The following is a 25,101-nucleotide window of genomic DNA, read 5'->3' as shown; positions in this document are numbered from 1 at the left end:
TAATAAAATTTTCCAGAAAATGAAAATTATATAACTTGTAAGATAAACTTAGGTAATTTCCATGAAATCAAAGAAATGCTGGCGTAATAAACAAAGAAAATGTAACATCACCAAGAGCATTAAAATACCGAAACATATTGCAATACCAATTTGTTTTATTCATTTCTTTAAAAATCTGTTTTTAATTCATGCCTTGTGTAAGTATCAACAATAGAACTTTCACTATGATAGCAAGTGGTGGAGACCTTACAATTAAATTTAGAAAAACCTGCTCCACATAAAAGGATAATAAGGATGGTACGATAGTAAATAAATTACCAACCAAAAAAAAAAAAAAATTAAGCCCCTTATCGTTTTTAAAGCATATGATAGTGTTACAGTACTATAACCATTTGACCCACAGCTTACAGCTCACTTATAACTTATTAATTTAATTAATGATTGGTCCATTTATTAAAAAAATATTATTGTACACTTCACTTTCCCTGTTTGGAAGATTACTGTCAAGACCAGCAACAAAAATGTAAGATATGAATTTTACAATCATTTCTTATTCTATATTTGGGTTGAATGTTAAAAGCCTGGAATATCTATCTGTACAGTGGTACCTTGGTATCACACAACTCTCAACTCAGATAATTCAGTTTTCAGAAATTTTGCCAAAGTAAAAAATTATTTCATTTTCACCCATTATGCTTGGCTTTCAGACTAACAAGTGTGGTTCTCAAGTGAAAGAAAAAGGTAAGTAGGCAGTTCACCCACAGCTCTCAGTCAGTGCCCAACTCAACTAAACTGCCTCATGTGTGTATGCGTATGGTTTTTTGGGATTCTAGTGCAAGCAAATAAGTCAGAAGGTTATAGATGGCAGCAAATTCAAAAAGACAAGTATATAGAAAAACAAGTTTGAAAAGAACTCACAGCTAGAGCTTAAAATGGCATCTGCATCACTGATCTGACTAAGGAGTTTCATATGTCCAAAGCTACAGTTTCTTCAATATTGCAAAGAAAACCTTACTTTTAATGCTTTGGGTGTATTGAAAACTATGTAAACTGCATTTTTATTGAGTTTTTCATAAAAAAAAAATCCAAAATTTTTATTAATCTGCCATTTTGGAGCCATATTTCTTGCGTCGGATCGGTGTATGACGCATCGCAACCCTGGAACATGCATTGTAAACCAGGAAATAATTTCTGATGAATATATTTGAAAAGTGTCATAACCTCGGAACGTCGTAAGCCGGACCTGTCGTAAACCAGGGACTGCCTGTATAGAGACAATCAAAAGAACAAAGGTCTCAGGCAACTGAAGAGATTGAAAAAGCCTTGCTGATGTGGATAAATGTAAAACTATTAGCCAGTGACAGTGTTCCTGAGACAGTGCATGCTTATCTCTTGAAAATTACCCTTGGAACAAACACTGATACAGGTAGGACTTTAGTGTTCAAAGCCAGTCATGGGTGGTTTGAGAACTTTAAGAGGAGAAGTAGCATACATAGTATTGTCAGGCATGGGAAGGCTTCCAGTTATGACGAAGATGCTGCTGAGAAATATGTTAAAGGATTTTGTAAAAGCTATACCATTCAAATGAATTAATTGTCAGGACACAAGCCAGTGAAGGACAGGCTTATTCTTTTGCTCTGGGGGGAATGCATGTGGAGATTTAAAACTGAAGCCTTTCCTTGTTTACTACTCAAAAGAACCCAAGGGTTTCCTAGCATTCCATTTCTAAGGACCCTAAAGGCTACCAAGTGCCCGAAGGCCTTTTGCATTACCACTTAGGACTTCACTGCCAAACCAAATGCCGAAAATTGTTTTTGGTCCCAACTCAGCCAGGAAGTGGTGTCTAGGAGCTCTGTTTCTATTGACTTTATGTACTGTAGTTACACTCCCCCTGTGAGGAGTGGGAGATGTAAGCAGTAGCTGCTGCAATTACCAGTTGATCCACAACCCGAGAGGGAAAAAATGTTATGTGGATATTAAGACAGCTTCAGGAGTCTCAGGGTCCAAACAGGCACTCCTTTAATAGCAACGGCACCAAGGTAGTGTCATGGTTACTCTATCCTCCTCCAGAGATTTTTCATTCTTTGAAACATTGACCTGGGCAGCAGTCTCCTACACTTCCTTTCTTGGAACTTAGGCAGTTCTTTTTAGACTTTCAAGAGTCTCAAGATCCAAGATAGACACTCTATTGCAGTGCCTTTATAAGGATAAGTGGCCTCCATCCCAAAAGTAAGTCTCCCATATGAAATTTGTGTAGTTTGAAACATATGACAAGTCCTTCTCTTTTTAAGGTAATTTGTATGTTTCCTAATCTTCACAAACCTGAGGGTCTTTACATGATCAGTGAGGATCATTCCCCCACCTCTTACCAACCCTCATTCTCTTACCTGGGCCAAAAGGTAATTCAGGAAGAACTGCATAGACACCTTTTCCTTGGGTCCTATGGTGGATTGAATGTGCACCAAGGTTGCATCTCGCCTAAGGTGTGCGGCTGGAAGGGGAAGTGTGTGTGGGCTGTGTCTTCCGTCCTCTTACCATCAGTAGCATGCATGCAGGTGATGTAGATGATTACAAAAAGCTCCATTTGGATTAGATGCAAATCCTTCCTCTCTCTAGCAAGGGGAAAGGGTTTAACAGCCAAAGTTTTCCAGCTTGCTGAAAGTTAACGGTCTCCTTTCCTTCACTCTTTCATGACAGACCAGTTCAGGTTTGTATGTTGTAGAAAATACAAATTACTTTAAAAATTTTTGTTTTTGAAGAGTAAATGTGATGAGGAGAGCTACTAGTAACCACCCTGCAAAGTTTAACAGCCAGGGTGACCATGAAACCTTTTTGTTGTTAGTGGGAGAAAAATTTTTGTTTAGTTGGCTACTAATGTCAAGAAATACCTTGTGGAGAAACTATTGCCTTGTACTGGACAGTGCTCCTGCTCATCCACCAAGAGTGGAGTCCAAGTTGCTAGAGGAGTTTGACTTCACATCAGTGAAGTCCTTGCTCCCTTCCATAACTCCTCCCATTCAGCCAGTGGACAAAGAAATTCTACACCAAAGCATTGTTCCAGAGGTCTTTGAAGTGACTTCTGATACAAGCATTGTTCCAGAGGTCTTTGAAGTGACTTCTAATACAGAGTGGATTTTGTACCTTATAGCAAAGCTGTTTGGGCATTGGGGATCTGGCACAGCTGTTTTTGCACAAGTCCACTTAAAGAGGGATGTTTTGGCACCAAGGCCATTTATTATTTGCAATGCTTTCTTTGTTACAAAGTTTCAAGGGGAACAAATTACAATATCCTTGCTATAAATTAAGCCCTTTCATGAAATTGTTCATAAATTTAAAAACATAGATGCTGTCAAATACCTCAGGAGCCTTGCTCTTATTTACCTTATGAAGGACCAAATAAAGCTACATACAGCTTTTTATTGATTAACAGATTTATCATTTTATTTTAAAATATGTTACATTAAGATTTTATAACTTTTTCAAGTTTCACATTAAATGAATAGCTGTTTCTCTTATATGTTGTAGCTAATAGTATATTTACAAGCTATCTCATTTGACTTTTTTTCTATAAAACTTTTATTATAACTAATTTTTACCTATTAAAAATTTTTAGTTTAGAATTTTATCAGTTCTTAATAAGTTTGTACTTTTATCATTTTGATTTTTATCACATTTTTAATATGATCCCTTTTTCAAATGTCTAATTATTTTGACTATATTAGCAAGTAGTCACTTGCACTATATCCATGAATTGCTGTAATTTTTATTTTTTGGAGGAAAGTCATGAAATTCTAAATGGTCCAGTGAAACTCAGCATTTCAGTAAATACACATAGAGCGAAAAGATTATTTATCAGTATTTAGGTCACATGAATCTCCCTTGGGTCACCACAGGTACCAACATGTACATGTAACAAACAATTGGCTGTCGCTCAAAAGTCAGGCACCAAATCAGCAGATGCCCAAAGGGCTATGGCATATCACCTGCACCCAAATCACTGTGCCCAATAATCCTATTCCATACAGAGTCGACCCTAAGAAAATTCTGGAAAAACCACTTCAAGCTCCTCCATTGCACAGGCCTCAAACAGAAAGCCTGGGGAAATACCTGGAGGAAAAGTGAGCACTTTGAAGATTTTGAGGCTATGCCTGTTGTGGTGGAAATTGTCTACTGGCAAGTCCATGGGCATGTTGGTCAATGATGATGCAGTGGAGTTAGCAGAGGTGCACAAAGCAGAGCTCACCCCAGAAGAACTGCAAGGCCTTCAAAAGAAGCAGCAACAGATGGCAGCTGAGGAATTGTCTTCAGAGGAGGAGGGGCGAAAGGAGGATGTGCGTAAAATGGGGTAAAGTGGAAAGTTCCTTGAAATAATATCACCCTGACAAAGCTATGGCAAAATGTGTCATAAATTGCTGAATGACAGATTTTTAGTGAGACTGAAAAATACCAAATTAAAAAGAAATTTGTATTTTTCTTAACATATGAACCTACGCTTTCATATAAGGAGTAATCCGCGCTTACCTAGCTTTAGCTGTTCTTGAATCCTCTGAAAAAAGAGAATCCTAATACTACCTGGGTCACACCATACCTGGGTCACATGGTGTGACCCGACCCAACCTACATCGGCCATTGTTTCCGCAGCCGTAGTGACGTACTCACATTTCCGAGTCCCCCCAATTCATGCTGTTTTCTCAAGTCTTTGTGATTGGGAGTACATACCTCCCATGCCTAATGACTGTCTGATCCTGTTTGCCGCACCTAGTGTTACTATTTCAAGTCTGTAGTTAATATCGCTACTTCTGTGCATTTTGCACTGGTTTTTGTCCCTTGGTGCAGAACAAAGGAGCATGCTGTCCCAAAAAGAAAGCACTAGAAAGGCAGAAAAGAAAAACAACCCAAGAATCACAATTGCCTGCCATTTTTATGGAAGGGAAGTCCTCTTCTTCAACTTCTTACTACCTTCCACATATGCTGTTAAAACTCTCCTAAATATGGATAAAGTGAGACTAAATTTGCATTTATTTTTTTTAGATTTTTTGTATGATTTCTGATTGCTAAACTTGTTCCTTCAACTTTAAATGCATTTATTTTTGGGAGTCTTAAATGGATTAATCCAATTTTCTTTATTCCTTATGGAAAAATTTATTCCATGCTCAGACAGCCAAGTACAGAGATATACCACTGTATGATCTGTTGGTAATATTACCAGAAATTGGAAACTTCTCTGTCTTAAAAGGATTAAAGTGTAATCAGGACATCAGTTCAGATAAGGGATTTGTGTAATTTGACATTACAGTATGTAATTTAAGAAAATTTTTATCAATGAAACTCTTTTAAAAATGTGTCTTTCATTATAACTTTACATAATGTTATTTTTTCCTTTTATATATAGCTACTGATTTCATTCTAATTCTACTTTGAAGCTCATACAGTGTTTTTAAAGAGGCCAATAAAGAGTACAGTATAGTAAATTTTAAAATTACCATACAGTGTTTTTAAAGAGGCCAATAGAGTACAGTATAGTAAATTTTAAAATTACGATTATTAACCAAGCCGTAACCATAGCTGGAAAACAAAATGCTACAGCTCTAATAGGGAAAGTACCCCGCTCCAAAAAAAGTAATACAAAACTAAAAATAAACTTAATAAATTACAAAGAAAAACAAACAGGATTAAACATTTAAAATTATGAAAAGAATCAGGTTAGTCTGCTTGTTGAGAATGCATTTGTACTCATAATTAAATAAGAGCTGGAGTAAAACTCTTAGAGAATTGAGTTATTGAACCTTCACAAAAGAAAGTCTTAGTAACTGCAAATCCAGTATTATGTGGTCGACAGTACTAATGCAGGACAATACACAGTGAACTTTTTATTAACGCCCCTCTGAAGGACAATGTAAAATTCCCTCCCTAGGCATTAGTAATTACAAAATAAATTCAGTCTACAACTCCTAACGTTGATACTTTTTCATTTTTTTTAAAAAAAATTTAAGAAAATAGGAGAATATAATTCTAGAATTTATAAATTTTCCCCTAGGCCTGCCTCCCCTGAACACCTAATCAGGTTGAGAAAACAATATTTGAAACATGGCAAAATAATGAAAACTTCAAGATTGAAAAACCTTCAAAATACTCATTTTTTCTTGCCAGCTGAAAAAAATGATAAACCAGGTGTTTCTCAAAAGTGAATTTGCTGTCAAGGAGAGCACCTAGTTTTTTAAATAAGCAGAAAGTAGTTGAAGAAACACTCAATGAAAAGATCTAGCTGAGGGGGATCCAACATCCCAGACATACTAAATTCAAATTCATCTATGACTTGCACCATGTATTTAATCTAGCTAAAACTCACTTTAATAGATTCCTTGCTAACACATATGTAATAAGGATATTAGCTAAAAATAAAACAATAATTTTAGGAAATACTTCCATCCGTTAATGTAAAAACAAGGGCCTAAAGAATATCACAGTCAAAAGCAGCACTAAAGTCAAGACCAATTATGAGGTCCATAACCAGTATCTAGAGATGAATGGATATTTGAAATTTGAGGTTGTAGCTCAAGCACTGGGTTCTTAAGGTCATTCTGTGGTAATAATGTTGAAATGAGATGACGTGATATAAATTTATGAACACTAAAATATCTTCATTTCATCACACATCTAGCATTTTTTTGGCAATGCTGAAAACTAACAGAAGGGCATCAACAGCACCCAGGCTTTTGTGAGGGAAAATTGCCATTGGAGAATTACTTTCAGCATAGGCATTCACAGGTTTTGCCAAAAGTGACCTAAATTGAATGCTGTTTCATGTGTCAGCTTCATGTTGAAAGAATACAGTTCAAAATTTTGTATTTTGCATAAATCTGATCAAAACATCCCCTGATGCATAAGAAAACTGTCAAGATGTAGTATGGCAAAAAATTCTGGACAGTTTCAGAGCAATTTTTTCATATTACATAAACTGTTAGCAGTACTGTACTGTACTTGAAAAGTTTTTCTTAATGTGTAAGGCACAAATATGACACTTACAGTCTTTTGTCTTCCTTAAGTCACTGACTATCATACATAAATAACGAAAGAAAGAGATTTAAATGACATTCAGGAAGCTGAGACAAAAAATAGGATTTCCAAGATAATTAGTTAGGCGTACCCACCAAACAGACCTCACTTTGTTTTCCAGAGATATGGCACCATTTGTGCCAAATCTCTCTAAACAGTCTTTTATTATTCACAGGAAATGCCAATAATTTAGGTGGTTTAATTCCATTAGGGTAAACTATAACCATCTTTTTGGATTTCATACTTAACTTTCACATAAAATGAAATATCAACCTAATTGTTTTGAACATGTGGCATTTTGACTTTGTACCCCTAACATCCCCTGTGCCACAATGATGGAATGGCTTGACTATGGCAGTAAAGCTAAAGTGAAATCAGTGATACAGATACCAGTTCCATGACCAACTAAAACAAATATCAGAGCAAAGTCACCTTAACCAGCATTGCCAAAAAAGTATTCCCCCAATAACTGGAAAAGCCTCATGGCTGTAGATATATAATCAACTGGAAGTTAAGCTGGTATGACCAGATAAGTGCACCTGACTTGATGTAACATGTGTATGATCGTAAAATAATGTGTAATTACGATGCTGACTGAGGTATAGTCAAGCATTCCATAAACCAATCATTAACAGAGGTATATGAGTATGTTCTTTGCATTAGAACAGAAATTGAATTCTGTTAAATCTTATATGCTGTTCAGGTTAATAATTCATGAAAGCAGTTAAAAAAACTCATGCTTGGTTAATGCAATCACTTCTAATAAACTACCAAGTACTCAGAGGTCAAGACTAATAACTATATTCAGGAACTTAGAACTGAGGAGTAAATTTAAATTCTAAGATGAAATTGTTACTACATCATAATATTAATAAATATAAACTTTCAGCTTTTGTTGTTTATGGTTTAACATGCAGCCCTCCTATTCAAAAAAATTTTAGCAATACAGGTTGACCATCACTAATCCGGCAATCAGTAGTCCGGAACAATCAGTAATCCGGCACAAATTTCGGCTAGAGTAATTTCCAATGTTTCCGCACTAATTTTCAAATTTCCCGGGTCGCTGCACTAACTCGCTCGCCGGCCGCTTCGATTTGGTGGTGCAGTGTGCCATCAACAAACTGGTAGCCTAGCCTACATTATACTGAACTCTATTCACATATTAACAGTATTATACAAACATCAACATAACGAATGTGCATCTTTTTCATGGATCTTTTAAAAAGTTATGCCGTCCTACAATGTTTCCAATTGCGTATATTCTCATATTGCTTTTGTATTATAAGTTGCGATCAATGTTTTGTTTTGAATTCGATATTGCAGTGTTTATTTTGCCACATTTAACTAAATTCAAAGCGCTTTTCTTGCTTCTAGTTAGCGTAAATGAATATGGATACTTTATTTATTTGGGACACAGATATTTTTCGTTATACGAAGTGTTTTTAAGTCGAAATATAGCTTAAATACGTTTTTTTGTGAAATTAATTTAGCTATTTTTTCGTTGATAAATGATGTTCGCGCGAATTGTGGCTGGCAGTTCAGGGGCATGTTTGTTTTGTGTAAAAAAAAAATCAAGATTCCGCTCACTATTTTCTTTTGATTTCATCATAATACTAGCTTTACGTACTTATCTTTTATCGGCATGAAAACAGTGGTAATTTGTATTCTTTCATGCCCAGTAGTTTTGATTAAAATACATTCTCTCCAGTTTTATTTATGGTCGAGTTTCATCCATGTTGCCGATGCACGATAATTTATAGGCATTAGCAGCTTGAACATTGTTTTCTCAGCTTCAGCTACAACTTACAGCTTTAAGTTACTGTAGCAGTGTATTTCCCTGCCGATCTTTTCTCCAAAGCAAATAAGGGTATAGTGTAAAAAATATATCAGTCCTATTGTACAGTACTTAACGTCATTTGTAACATAACTACAGTAATTGTGTATTATCGTACGATGGCTGAAATACAAGCAAAACAGTTGTTATCCAATACGATTATTAGCAAAACAACAGTTTCCTGTTCGGCTGTTTATGGCTGTACGCATTTACGCAAGAGTATAACGTTACTAACAATACTTTTATCATTCTCTTTTACTTTTTTAACTAGCAGATGGAATAAAGAGATGGAGGAATAGAAGTTATTCTATTGTAAGTTGGTCTCTCTTGCTGCCTGACTGTACCTGCTGCCTGCACGAATTCTAAAAATATTTCCTAAATATTTTCATACTGGTATTAATTGCTAACCCCATCGTAATCATAAACTCGAAATATCGTAAGTTGAATTATCGTAACTCGAGCACTGCCTGTATTTGATAATTGTCTTTTCTTTATTAACCAACTTGTACTGATTTATAGGATATTTTAATTCTAAGATGAGGTGCTTAGCTACTGGATTTCGTGTATTCTAGCCTAATAGATGGCTAATCCGGCAAAATGGCTAATCCGGCACCCTCCAGGTCCCAATGATGCCGGATTAGTGATGGTCAACCTGTATTACAATTTTAGGAAGAACATATTACTTTCATAGTGTAAATCAATATTAATCTGTTTTTATGTTCCTTAAACACTTGTGTGAGATATCCCTAAAGCATCAAATAAAAAATATAAATGAAATTTATTCTCAAACACTCGTTCTTTGATTACTTATAATGCATACTACGAAAATGTAATTGTTAGCAAATTAAATCTTTGTTTCAGTACACACAAAGGCTCTTCTAAGGTCAACTTTCTCAAGCATCTCAGAAAGTGTCCCATCCACAGAATATAGCCTCCAAATATTTTGTTAGCAAAGCTTTACATATTTAATGAAGATTAGTAGTTCTAATTAGGTTAGTATATTTATTACAACTCGGCCTCTTACTCAATTTTACATGAAATCTGTTAGTTTTTACAAAGACCAAAGGCCAGCAACATACAGTACACTTTTCAGATGTCAATACACAATAAAATTAAAACCAATGCACCTCAGCTAATGTTTTATAATTACTATGCCATAAGTATAAATCACATAATTACTGGTAATGAAAATCCCTGTGCACATGACATCTGATACTGTATTCTGTGTTACTGGTTAAAAACTTTGCTTATGTTTCTATTTTTCTATTTCACTAAAGTTGTAAGGCTGCTACAGTAGTCCTATATCCAGGCATCTGCATTTTACTATAGTAATGTGTAAGCCATGCTGGTTTTGCTAGGCACTTTTTTATTTAGACCTTACCCATCAACGGCACCCTCTGGCTCGTCACTACAAGCTGAGCTATCAGCCACCTCCCTAAAATTCAATAATACAGTATTTGATGTGAATATTCACATACACTTTTGGTCACTAAAGCTACCACAACTTGATAAAGAAAATAATTTCTAACTAAAATTAGGCACATTTTGTTTCTAAAGACTATTAAGAGTTCTAGGTGCTATTGATATGATCTACTTTCAAATGCATTAATATACCTATACACCAAGATATCTATCTACAGTAAATAACTCCATAAAATACTGAAGTTTACTTGGATTTTACTACATCCTGGCATTATTTCTACAAACTTAAATTTCAATATTTATATACTATCAAAGATGCCCTGAAATTTGTACAATGAAATATACAAACACAGAGAAGCAAGCTTTAAACTATATACACCATTTATTACAAGTATACCACCAGTGCACACACAGTAAAATAAACTGACAGAGAAAAAGCACAATAACTGTATGCACATTAAGCTACCATACACCAAAACCTCAAAACATAACTGCCAGACCAAGAAAAATGAAAGGCAATTCATCCAACTCACCCATTTGCTATCTTTGCTTTACTACTTGGTACTTTATCTACTTCACTTGCTGTAATGGTTGGCCCCTTTTTCAACTCTTCCTCAGCCTTGGCTATGAATAGAAGAAAAATTGAAAAACTTATAAGCATGTCACAAATTTACATGTAAAGTACAGTGGACTTACAAAGTACAAGGACTGCTTTTACTTTTTTTTTTTAAAAATGTGTATCTTGAGAATGTATTACACAAAACAGAAAATTGTGCAAAAAAATACAGATAAGCATGTCAACTTGAAAAGACTTTGAAATATGTGAATACAGTACAACCATGACTTATAACAGCTTATTTTAAGGTGGTAATATTAACAGATGATCCTGCAGCTTTTAAGTATTGATCTGAGATGGTTTTTATGCATTTTTAAAGAATACTGGCTATGTGCATGTATTCAAAGTCAAGTATGCTGAGAGATGACTATATCTACATTTTATATTCAGTCTCTTAAGTGTTCTGAAAATACATACTTTTTGCTTTTAAGAATGTCTAACTTGCATATGTATAATCCACTGTCTACATGGGGTAATATGAAATGTAAGAGGACTTCAAGTAATGTAAATTACAGTATACTTTATCAATGTCTAAAGTGATTGAGGTCTTTCAAGTAATGTAAATTACATTATTCTTTATAAATGTCTAAAGTGATTAAATAAATCAGAAAATATAAATATGTATAACCATGGACAAGGGCAAAATAATTCCTCTTACACACATATGCAAAGTTTTTCATAATTTTAAAATCCTTCATTACTAGTTTAACAAATGATCATTGGTTACATATACAAACTACAGATGTTTATCATTCACACCCCTCAAAAGCAGAACTCAATTTCTATCCATATATTTCAACTAGATATAAAGATATAAAAATACCACATCTCCCACATTCAACACTACAAATGCAAGAAAGCAGTTGGTAAAAGTGATAAAGAACAAAAAGCGAATATCACATTATATCTTAAACTACATCTATTTGAAAATCCTCAGCAACTTTGCAGTGGAGCCTGCATTCAACCATAATTCATGGCTACTTGTAGTTGGTCAAAAAATGCCTTCCATCCAATTTTTTCTTTTGAATACAGTACCTAATCCTTACCATGAGCTACAGATACTCTAACCTTACAAAAGATTAGGATAATTATCAGAGTGGGGGGGAGGGGATCAGTGTAGTCAATGAAAGGTACCAATACTAGCAAAATTTCTGTCTGTCAAACCTAGGGAGCCCTTATGTAATTTTTTCATTAATAATAAGGTTTACCTTTTGATAAACTGTAAAGTGTAATAAACTCCTGGAAGAGAATTTACTTTAATAAGTACAGAATATATAATAAACTGTCAAAACTAGAGCTCATATCTAATCAATTATCTGGATTAACAGAGCCAAGATCTTGTTGTTTAATGGCAAAAGCTGAAAAAGGGCAAGTAAAAAATCTAAGGGTGTTCCTCACCTTACCTTGTCGATACCAGTTACAGTAACTGGAAATACTCAATATGCTCATAAACAACATCCATCACACTTTAAGCTGGAAACTTCCCCCCCCCTCATATTTGTAACAAATTATATTGCATAAATACACTTTGAAAAAAATGCAACTCCTTTTTTGTCTCTCTTTCATAAATAACACAATTTGATAGGTAGGTAGGTAGCCTAACTGTGTTTACCCACAGCCTACCATGGTTTTATCACTTTTAATTTATTTTTATACAGCAACTTTATCAGTTGTTACCATATTGTATTACCATATACAAAATTGTGTGAACTATTGGCCTAGGGCAGCTGTTACACTCGCACTATCCATTTGCATAAGCCAAACAGGCTATTTAAGATAAAGGTAATGGTAATGAAACTGATATCTTACTGAATCCATTTAAACTGTATTATTATCATCATGATAATGCAGTAATCCCTCAGTTATCCTGATTGCCATTATCCAACACACCCAGACCAGGGATCAAGGCCCCAAAGATATATGATATATATATAAATTTTTAAAAATTTGAAAAAACAAACCTACGATAGTTGACAATGCTGCGCAGCCTCAAGAAAATGTTGATAACACTGCCAACACTCGGACTGACTGAGAAAGGGTTTTGGGGGGTAGGGGAAGTCTCAGAAGTTTCCAAGAGAGAGAGAGAGAGAGAGAGAGAGGTAGGCTTAGTGCCATCAGAGAGGAGGGACAGTAAGGCAGGGTAGAAGGAGTCTCAGAGGTGTTATTTTGGAAGGTCGGTGGAACTGGGGAGCAGTTGCTATGGCTGGGAGGGGGTGGGGGTGCAGTGTGGGATGGGTGAAGAGGTAGACCTGACTTGATAGAGCTTGTCTGGTTTCGTGTTTTTACATTTATGATACTACAGTAATTCATATTTTACTAAAGGTTATGTACAGTACAGAGAGAGAGAGAGAGAGAACAATAACCTAGCATTGTATGTTTACATTGTAGTCTAAGTACCATAACACACACACAAACACTCCACTTTTTATTTATATTTTATACTACAGTGTTCTCGTTTATATTTCCACTGTATTTTCTCATTTTTTATCCTTTCAAACCAGAACATAAAACAATCATTTGTGTAGGGTACAAGGTACAAGAGAGAGAGAGAGAGAGAGAGAGAGAGAGAGAGAGAGAGAGAGAGAGAGAGAGAGAGAGAGAGCTGAGATGAAATATCAAGTGATAAAATATTCTCTTGTGTAATGTTATAATGTGAGATAATCATACTCAGAATCAACTAAACTTGTAATGAAATATGGTACAGTAAATCAAGCAAAGCAAAGAAAAAAAAAAGGAAAATGGCAACAGGTACATATGCACTAATTCTGTGGCTGGGTAAACTTGCTACAGCCTACTTGGTTTTGACTTGACTATGTATGAAATTTTAAATTTAAATATTTTTACGGTGATTAGAGATGAAATATCAACAGTGATAGAGTATTCTCTTGTGTACTGTTATGATGTGTAATAACCATACTTAGAGTCATCTAAACTTGTAATAAAGTATGGTATGTACATTGAATTGAGAAAAGCAAATAGAAAAAAGGCAACACATGCATACACACTAATTCCGTGGCTGGGTAAACTTGCTTCAGCCTATTTGGTTTTGTGCTGCCTACATATGAGAATCACTTTTTAAATATTTTAACAGTGATTAAAGATGAAACATCAACAGTGATCAAATATTCTCTTGTGTACTGTTATAATATACTTAAGAGTCAACTAAACTTGTAATGAAATACTGTATGGTACAGTAAATTAGGCAAACCAAAAAATGTGACAACACATACCTACATATGTACACACTCATTCGATGGCGTCTTGAACTTCCTGGAGTTTGCTTAGTTTTGTGTGTTTATGTTTATGGTACAGTAATTGATATTTCATTAAAGGATATGTACAGTACTGATAGAGAAAGAGAGAGAGAGAGAGAGAAAGAAATGAGGTATGTTCACATTAAAGCCTAATACAGTAACACACACACACACACACTCTTTCATTGTTTTGTTTATATTTTATGCTACAGTATTCTCATTTGTATTTTTACTGTATTTTCTCTTTTATTTTTCTGTTTTCCAAACCAAAAGATTAACGCAATCGTGTCCATAGGGTACGCATGTATGCATACACTCATTCCATGCTGTCAGAGAACTTGGCATAGCCTACCTATGAAATTCGCATTTTACATATTTTTACAGTGATTAGAGATGAAATATCAACAGTGATAAAATATTCTCTTGTGAACTGTTATGATATGTGCGGTAATCATACTTACAGTCAACTAAACTTGTAATGAAAACGGTACAGCAAATCAAGCATAGACAAAAAAAAAAAAGTTAACACATGTATATGAACGTCTTTTACTGTCATACCACAGTACAATATGAAGGTAAAAAGGCCCATAAAACACTATTTGAACATTGCAACCACATATTTCGAGCACTTCCTTCTGTGCCCCTGTTCACTGGTAAAATATAAACAGATGAAATGTTACAAGGGTATATATACAAAGCATATGTAGGTATGGTATTAAATCTCCAATGGTATGCAGGTGACCGTTTCCCAAGAAGGAGGGAAAATAAACAATTCCCTAGTGGTTTTTGGCCTCATTAACTCTCGTTTGGTGATGCGTCTGGTGGTTGTGTTTCCTGGAATACCTTCTTCAGAAGAGGTTTGAGGATTAACCCGTCGATGTCATCCGATTCCCAATGTCCTCCTGGCAAGTTCATATTGTTGGTTTGATTGATAATAGCAAAGTCCAGCATCTTTCTTTTGTACGGACAGCTACTTTTGAAAACCAGCTCCGCCCTGCTCCAATTTATGGAATGGCCTTTATCTCTGATATGTAGGAAAATTCTCGAACTCTATGAAGCATACCGTATTGATCTTTTGTGCTCTATTAATCTTCGCGAGAGGGATCTACCCGTCTCCCCCATGTAAATCTCATTACAATTGCTGCACGGAATCTTGTAAACTCCGGCTTCTTCCCTTTTTTATTTAAGTATCTTCCCTTTTTCATTTAAGTTTATGTTACTGAGCGAGCTCCCGATAGATTTGGGATAATGGAAAATAAAAGGATTATAAGGCCTGAGTTGTTCAGTGGCTTTTTGGATGTTTTTGTTGTACAGAAGCTTTATTTTGTTGTTAAAATCTATTAAATCTATTTGTCTGTTGTGAATGAGACAAACAGATTTTAACAACAAAATGAAGCTTCCATACGATGAAAACAAACGACAGATGCTGGAATCTGCTATCATCAATCAAACCAACAATATGAACTTGTCAGGAGGACATTGGAAATTGGATGACATTGATGGGTTAATCCTCAAACCTCTTCCGAAGAAAGTATTCCAGGAAAACAACCACCAGGCGCATCGCCAAACAGGAGTTAATGAGGCCAAAAACCACTAGGGAATTGTTTATTTTCCCTCCTTCTTGGGAAATGGTCACCTGCATACCATTGAAGACAATGCCACACCTACATATGCTTTGTATATATACCCTTGTAACATTTCATCTGTCCATATTTTACCAGTGAACAGGGACACAGAAGGAAGTGCTCGAAACATATGGTTGCAACGTTCAAATAGTGTTTTATGGGCCTTTTTATCTTCACTTATGTACATAAGCAAGCACTCATTCGATGGCGTTGTGAACTTCCTGGAGTTTTCGTTTTGTGTTTTTATGTTATGATACAGTAATTCATATTTCATTAAAGGATATGTGAGAGAGAGAGAGAGAGAGAGAGAGAGAGAGAGAGAGAGAGAGAGAGAGAGAGAGAGAGAGAGAGAGAGAGAGAGAGAGAGAGAGAGAGAGAGAGAGATACGTTTACATCAGGAAACAAATTGGGAAACAGCTGTTTTGCACTTTTGGAGGGATTTTGCTTGATCATAAAGTATGTTAGTTTACCTTTCTATGCCTGTTTTACATTTATGTACACAAATAAAAATAATAATTCCATTAATACATTCGTTTCTTTTAGTAAAGTAAACAATTCTTTTGGTAGTACAATAAGCTCAATCAGCTGATTCTGAGAATGTAAACATTAAAGAAGGTGGGATGATCAGTTTTTTATATGTACTACAATGATAATACATCCATATATAATAATACAGTTTAAATGGATTCTGTAACTAAAATATTAGTTTCTTTACAATTACCTTTATCTTAAATACTTGACTTTTGCAAATGGATACTACGAGTGTAACACCTAGGCAAACCTAGGTCTATAGCTCACACATAGCTTACACATTTTTATCTCGTGTATAGTACTACAATATGGTAACAACTGATATGGAAGTTGCTGTATAAACATACATGTAGACTACCTGCCTACTGAACAGTGTCATTTACTGCAGTATATTTTCTTTTATTCTATTGTTCAGAAGATGAAACCTATTCATGTGGAACAAGCCCACAGGGGCGACCTGAAATTCAAGCTTCCAAAGAAGATGGTGTTCATTAGGAAGAAGTAAGTTAGGTAACGGGAAATACATAAAGAGATCCTACTTACTAAAAAAGAAAAAATAAATTAATAAATTAACAGATAACAATGTATTAAAATAAAAGGAGAATAGTATTAGGGGGTAGTAATGCATTGCATCTTCGCTAGAAATTCTAAAGTTTCAATTGCACAACATCCTCTGGGAGGCTGTTCCACAGTCCAACAGTGTGAGGAATAAATGACTTTTGGAACTGAGAAGTTAGAGAGCGAGGCACATTTACTGCATATTCATGCTGCTCTTCAGTGAATCTGGTTGTTCTTGGCAGGTAAAGGGGATCAGGGATCAATTGTGAATGTGAAAGATCTCTGTTGAAATATAACTAATGAAAATGTAACAAACAAGAGACCATCCATCAATGGTCCATGTCATAACTGCTACTATTGTATTACAAAACAGAAACCTACCACCACGACAACTACTTAAAATGAGATACATCTATGGCAGAAGCAGACATCCACACTAGAGAACAGTATTCTAGTAAAGGAAGCACAAATGACCTAAAACAGTTTGCACTGATTTTATCACTGTTGTAAATATATGAGGTCTGACGAACAATATCTAACTTTTCTGCGGCATTTGCTGAAACTTTCATTAAATGTTTCGCAAAAGTTAGATGTGTGTCAAAAGTTACACCTACAATAGTTAAAGCTTCAGACTCAATCAGCAAGTTCCATCCACCTGAAGGGGAGGATGGGGTGGGAAATCTGTACAAGATCTGCTAATCAAGTGGTTTTTGTTTTACTGGAGTTCAGCCTCATACTACACCATTCACTGATCGTCCATGTTCCGAATGATGCTGAGGACAGCTTCATTTCTCATAAGTGGAGACTTTACTACACCCACAAGTGTTACATCATCAGCATCTGAACAATCTTGTTTTCCTGGCCAACAACCAGACCACTTGTATGCACTAAAAGTAACAGTGGACCAAGAAAACTACCCTGTGGAACTCCAGACAAAATAGGTCTTGGCTCACTAAAGATCCCATCCACAGCAACTCACTGCTGCCTACCTGTAAGGAAATCTTGAAGTAATCCTAAACATATCTACCCATTCCAAGATTCTTTAGTTTATAAGGATATCTTGAAGTAACCCTAAACATACCTACCCATTCCAAGATTCTGAAGTTTACAAAGTGCCTTGCGATTTACTAAGTTGAAATCAGCGCTAAAATCTATTTGAATTACCGTACTTTGCACTCAAATCCCTATCAAGGTTCTCTTGCAAATGGCAAGTCAAGTCTAAAAAAGCATCGCAGGTACCTAACTGCTTCCACTATGCATATTGACTATCAGCTAACAATCATTTAAATTCTACATACTTATATAGTGGCTTAAAAATAAGATTTCTACAATAAAATCAATTTTTGAGGTTTACTGCGGCTACTTGAAGCTGGTTCAACAGGTGTTAAAATTGAAACAATTGTTAACAAACGGTCCCAATAGCTACCCCCACCTTTTGGAGGGCATGGGTAAGACGACAGTGAATGTTTTGGTTGTCATTCTTCTGAGGGGAGGAGGGAGGGATCTCAATGACAGAGGGTAAGTACCTAAAAAATTGATTTTGTCATAAAAATCACTATTTTTAAGGCAAAGCTAGCCACAGATAATGCTAATGATACAGGGTAAGTTTCACCTCAAAAATAACTTTTTCAGCAACTGTATTTACTGCAGTTTGCAGATATGCCACTCTTTGGAACAGGCATTCTATTACTAAGCTTGCACTATTCCACAAAGGTACCATGTTGACATAAGAACCTAGAGAATCTATTTGGGAGAAGACACACTAGAAACTTTTTGAAAAAACAAGGGGCAGCAACCATCACGATCTTCTCCACCCCAGCTATCAAGATTATCCAGAATTTTATTAACATCCCTTGAGCGAAATGCAGATTTTGTAAGAATAGGTTCAGGATTACAAGTATCAGGGAGAGGGACATTCTCAGCTGATTCCTTAGTTTCAAAACCTCGATGAAGCAGTTCAGCCTTTTCCCTAGGGCCAGTAACCAGTTTACCATCATCTGTTAGTAGTGGTGGAATGGAAGATGACCTTGACCCAAAGACAGATGATGCCAATTTGGTCCACCACAGATGAGGCTGAGTAATTCCTTCAAGTTTCCTCTTCAATGAATTATTGTAATTTCTCTCAGCTGTATGGTAAGTTCTATTCACAGCATGGTGAGACTCAACAAAAATGACGTAATCTTCATTTGAATGATTTCGTCTCCTTGTACTGAATTTGGTCTGTTTGTCATGGTAGGCTCATCTACATGCATCATCAAACCATGGCTGGTCATTTGTCCTAAATTTGAAGACCTTTCTAGGGACATACCTTATTAAAATAACCATCAGCATTTCATTTAACTTCTTGGGATCAGAATCTAATATTGCATCTGAAATATTACATGTCTGATAAGCTTCAATAATGTGATCCCAACTGACTCTGGATTTTAGTCCGACCATTTTTCCAATGGTGGCATTAGGAATATATTGATTGACAGATATGTCCATCTCAATGTTGCAATGACAGATATGTCCATCTCAATGTTGCAATGATCAGAAGTGCCTATATATTCACAGACCTACAGCAAATACATATACATTGTAGAACTTACAGAAAATTTAAAAACAATGAACTTCATGGCAACTACTCTCCAATAAATAGGTTGTCTGGACTTAGTGTATACAACCATACCTTGTGCATGTGGGGGCTGTTACAATTATAAATATGAGAAAATAGGTTTAAAGTGTGATGGTTGTTGTCTAAAGCATACTAAGTGTTTACAGTTATGTGGTATTAACAAGGTTTGGTGTGGAAGGGTTAAGTTGCCCTTGAACACCCCTAGATTTTTTTACTTGTCATTACTCGGATTTCACCATTATCCGACAGGCCCTTGGTTCTCTATTAATCCAGATAATAGAAAGATTACTGTATAAAAACAACAATCATCCAACACATGTATTTAAGTAGGCTAGGCTAATGTTTACTTTCTCAGAATCAGCTGATTGAGGCCTACTAATGAAAATAATTAGGAGAATAATTTTTTAGTTGCAAAAGAAACAGATTACCAGAATCACTATTTTATTTTTGTATATACTATAAATGTAAAACAAGTATAAAATAAAATCCCTCAAGATCGCAAAACAACTGTTTCTCGATTCATTTGCTGATATTGCTTTGGTAAGTGGTGATCATGCAATACTGCACAGTAAGTGACTGTTCATTTTAAGAGGTGGTCAAGAATTGTTACATAAGCTATAAGCCTGGTAATCTTATTTGAAAGCCTAGCCTAGTACAATCTACCAAAAATGAAATTCTCTCTATAAGCATAACCTAGTACAGTATGATCTATCAAAAATGAAATTTGTTCATTAAGTAAAGACTATCTGTATTTTTAATTTTCATTTACTTAACAAAATGATCAGATTACTGAGGTACAGATGTTAACCTAATGTTATCTGGGCTATCAAAAATGCAATTCGCATGATGCACAAGATTTAGACAAGATCGTGTTTGCGGGACAAAATTTTACGTCATATGATACGTGAGATCGAATGATACACAAATATATACTGCACATTTCATTTGTTTAACTCATTTTCTGCCCTATCATGGAAACTGTGTTGTGTAAAACACCCTGTTTTTACATCTCAAGTACATATGGCATGTCTCAATGACAACTGTCCAAAGTACTGTAAATTCTTTTAAGAATGCTACTAAAAAGTAGTTGATGTTTCATTAGAATTAATGATTTTCCATTTCACCTCATAATATCATGGACACTTTACTTGTATGTGTGTTTACATCTACATGTGGCATTTCATCAATGTTGACACCACTGTCTGTACATACCTCTTTCGCTGTGTCTGTTCGTGAGCTTGATTTACTGTACATATTTTACTACAAACTAGATGACTCTTAAGTATGATTATCACACATACCATGACGGTACACAAGAAAATATTTTATCACTCTTGATATTTCATCTCTAGTCAAAAATGTTTAAAATGCAAATTTGTAGCAGATGTGCTATTTATAACTTGTCCTGATGCATCAACCAAAGAAAAGGAGTGTGTGTACGTACATACCCTATGCACAAGATTGTGTTAAGTCTTTTGGGTTGTAAAAAAAAAATAGTCAAAATACAAATGAAAATAGCATAAAATAAAATTAAAAAAGGGAGTGCGTGTGTTTTTTTTGCTTTGTTACGGCAAGGTACTTTACATATACTTTAATAAAATGTGGAAAAAGAGCTTTATTGAAGTCAGATTCCTGCCTACCCTCCTCCACCCATCCTCCTGCATTCCCAACTCTTCCCAGCCAAGGAAACTGTTTACCTGCTCCACCCACCTTCCAAAACAATCCTCACTCTAAACTGATCCAGGCATCCCCATCCCCCAAAATCCTTCCCTCAGTCTCTTCAAGAGTGTAAGCAGTGATACAACATTTTTCTTGGGTGTGTAGCATTGCCAATCATCATAACGCAGTTTTTCAAATTTTTTTTAAATTATATATTATCAAGAGTATCCTCTCATATGCCTTTTCCATGCAACAAATCAAATGAAATACAGACCAAGCAATTAATTCAATTTAGTTTGATTCACTGTAGGCAAATTCGCCTCTTAAAACCTCTCTCACCACTGCCTTTGGGGGAGGAAAACCACCTTAATCTCTTTCTTGTCCAAATGCTATTGGAAATTCCTTAATTCCAGGTGCGGACCTGATCAGAGCTAATCGTCGCCCAGGGCACATCAGCTGGTGGGCTGAACACATGCATTCTGCCATCTTAAAATTGCAGCACAGAAATGTGGGCAGAGTGATCACAACGCCATCTAGGAAGAGAGAAAACATAATTCCCGAAGCTATAAAGGGCCTTGGAGAGAAACGCTCGATCTTAGAATTGTATCAGTGGCCACAGAGGATGGAGGTCCGTCCCCTCCTCCATTAAACTGCCTATTTCCAACACATGGCTGGCAGTATCCAAAGTAACTTTTGTTGTGAACTAATTCACTTGCCCTCTCTCTCGCTGGCCCTCATAAGAAGAAACTTCAGCTCCTAAAAAAGGTGAAGTACCGGGATCTAAGATTTTTTGTCAGCCATGTTCCCTATTCGCCTTCAACGAATTTCTTTTTCTTTTCGTAGTGCAATATACCTACAGTGAGACCTGTATCGCTTTTTATATTTTGTGCTGTTCAATTTACAAAGCATTGACAAGAAGTGTAACGTGATCGTATGATATTCGAGTCACTGGAATCAAGTTCAGTCTAGGTATCTTCTATGCAATTCCCCGATTCCTTCATTACAGTGCTAGTTTCGGTTAAGTAACCATAAGTATTTCGATTGCAGATTAGGAGTATTCAGCTGTGGATCTGTGTATCAACTTATGTGCATAGTGGACCCTACTATCTTGTTTTCAATTGCCTCTAAAGTGGGCAACCCATTGTATTCCCTCCAGGAAATTCCCCATCATTTGCTCTCTCCTTATTACACCAGAATCATGCTAAAACTCTTCTGGTATGTTTTATTTTGTAAATATAATGAATTAAGTTAAACCCCAGAGTCTATCTAATCACTCCCCTCTTGATGTAGGCCTTCAGCCGCATTTTGTTGTTCATAATTTTAGATGACCTCAAGGCCAGAGTCCAGATTTTTGTGGTAATTAAGGTAAGCTGCATATCATCCTAGTATATCCCATTAATCTAGCAAGACCCCAGCTTTAAAATTATAAAAATATATTATATATCTTTGGCTCCTGGTCAGGTAATGTCGGATAAATGTCGAGTGTCAGATAATCAAGATCCAGATAATTGAGGGATTACTGTATTACTACAATAAAAATGTCTTCATTTTTATATTTGTAACATTAACTAGATGGGAAAATATGCTACTGGAGGAGAACTCATTTTAAGTACAGAATAAAATATTTAGCCAAGAAAAATACCCAGAGGTTACACGGATGCTTAACTTTAATTACTGCAGTATTAACTTTGGATTTCCTGTGGAAAACCTACTGATGCAAGAAAACTACTTTAGGAGTCAACCATAACCACTCTGATTCTAGCACACCCATTTTGGGAGAGGAACTCAGTATTTTCAAGAGATTAACTGCAGAAAACTTACCTTTCAAAATGTTTGATTTGAACTGCTCAGGTGGTATGGGACGGGCAGCATTTTTGGTAAGAGTTGCTTGGTTGTTAGGAAGCACCACAACATTAACATCCTTAACCTTAGTAGTTGTAGTGGCAGACAATACACTGGGTACTCCACGAAGACTTCCACCACCATTGGCAAGGTTGGCATTACTTGTGTTCTCCAAGTTCTTCATTTTGTTCACTAAAACTTCAGCTTCTAAAGGATGAAATAAAATATATAAATAGTGACTAGCCACTTTCTTTCCAAAATATGTCACAATACACTAAAACCACTACAAATCATAGCATTAACGTATTAACTACACATAATTCTTCAATATGTGCATTGCCAAGTATAGTGCACGGTAACTGTATACAGTGTGTGGTTATACTTTTGACATTTTACATCATTCTGTCAATCATGAACTGAAAATGAAATCTCACAAGAAAATATTAAATACTTAAGCAATATATCTTTGTCTTAATATCTGCTCAACTGGTAACATCAAAAATAAAAACAAATACAGAATTTTGTTTTTCAGAAAAATAATTGAATTATAAGTGATTTACTGCATACCCATGAATATGCCCTGAAAAACAGCAGACTTAAAGCTAAATATTATAACTCAAAAAGGAAGTTCCACAACCTTGGGATATCTGCCGTCTCTCGGCCTTTAACTTGGGTAACTTAAATTATAATCTCTAAACTGATGTTAGTAAATAAGATCATGCTGTGCATGCAATGATGTCAATCCAAGAATTACAGCAGATATATTTTTCAGACGGGTAAAACAATTGTCACAAAATACCAGCTTTGAAAGTTTTCACAAAGCTGCATGAATGATCTTGAACCGAATTCCTGTTTCCTAAAAAAAAGTTTCACATCACTTGAATGTAATTCCTTACACTGATAAGTTCATCAACTTAATAATATATACATGTATATATAAATACTGTACTATTATTCCATTATATATGAAACCATAGAATTATAAACATCATTTATCTGTATACTAGAGTATTCACTTATTCATAGCAATGTCAGCTATCTATGTTCAGTAAAAATACTTTCTTGCAATCCACTATAATATACACCAACAATGACAGTGTTTCAATAAGCATTTACACTGTTGCCTTCAATTATTATTTTTCCTTCATATGTACTGTACTTCCTGAGACCAAGAATTACCAACTCCAAATTTTTACATATTGCCGCTACTTAGAGTTGTTATAAATCTATTTACCGTTACAGAAATTTAATGGTAATGTGCATCATTTATTTCTGATACTAGTTAGGTTTAGGGCTATTATAATAATTCTTCATAAATACTGTTACATCTCAAATGTCAATGTTCATTCATATGTAATAAAATGATTTTTCTTAATGCAAAGCAAAAAATCTAACACAACATGATTTCCATACCAGAAGTGTTGAACAGTACCAGCATCTGTAGTTTACAGTATACACACTATCCTTGAGGAATGTATACAACATTCACCTTAATGATATATATAATATAACAAAGGAAATAAATGTTAAACCTAAGCTCTGACATGTATGTACACAAGGAAGAAAACTAAATCAAAACATGGATGTATAAGATATATTATCCATCCAGTATATGAGTTACTCTCTTGAAACGCTGCAACTTACAAACTGCTTTTAAATCAGTTTTACATCTGTCCTCACATTTCCTTGCATTTCACTGCCTACACAGTAATCAAGGGTTTTAATTTGATTAATTATTTTTTCATACACATGACTGTGTTGGTTATATTGCTAATAAACGTTAAATTTTTTGTGCAAGTGTCTTACTATTCATAGTTTGATAGGTTTATTTCAATTTGCCATACAACTTTTCATGGTAATACCTTGACAATGGTTGTTTAATATTGCTACTGGAATAAACACTATAACAGAAAGATACGCTCTTGATGCAAACCATCAACTATAATTACAGTAATTGCTTTTTTGCTATCCATCAACCATTTGTGCTTAAAGTAAAGATGTTACTTATACCTGACCAAAAAAGTCTATTTTTAAACTGAATCTGTTGAATGAGAAGAGATGTATTTATATTGATCTACTGTGTTGCT

The 25,101-nt window shown here is 35.2% G+C and overlaps 1 protein-coding gene across 10 annotated transcripts in view; it reads right to left on the bottom strand.

Moving 5' to 3' along the window:
• Positions 1-25,101, bottom strand: part of yrt (erythrocyte membrane protein band 4.1-like yurt) — a 198,175-nt gene that overhangs the window by 5,718 nt on the left and 167,356 nt on the right. For 6 of the 10 annotated variants that reach the window (XM_067106926.1, XM_067106928.1, XM_067106924.1 and 3 more), the window contains 2 exons: positions 22,994-23,221; positions 10,846-10,936 (listed from right to left, as the gene is read on the bottom strand). In XM_067106926.1, the coding sequence (XP_066963027.1) occupies positions 10,846-10,936; positions 22,994-23,221 (319 nt within the window). Of the gene's footprint in view, positions 1-10,271; positions 10,326-10,845; positions 10,937-22,993; positions 23,222-25,101 lie in introns of all 10 variants that reach the window. The other 4 variants (XM_067106919.1, XM_067106925.1, XM_067106920.1 and 1 more) reach the window with 1 other exon arrangement.

This window comes from Macrobrachium rosenbergii, chromosome 7 (genome assembly GCF_040412425.1).
Source record: "Macrobrachium rosenbergii isolate ZJJX-2024 chromosome 7, ASM4041242v1, whole genome shotgun sequence".
NCBI classification, from domain to species: domain Eukaryota; kingdom Metazoa; phylum Arthropoda; class Malacostraca; order Decapoda; family Palaemonidae; genus Macrobrachium; species Macrobrachium rosenbergii.
This window is presented reverse-complemented; position numbering and strand designations above follow the sequence as displayed.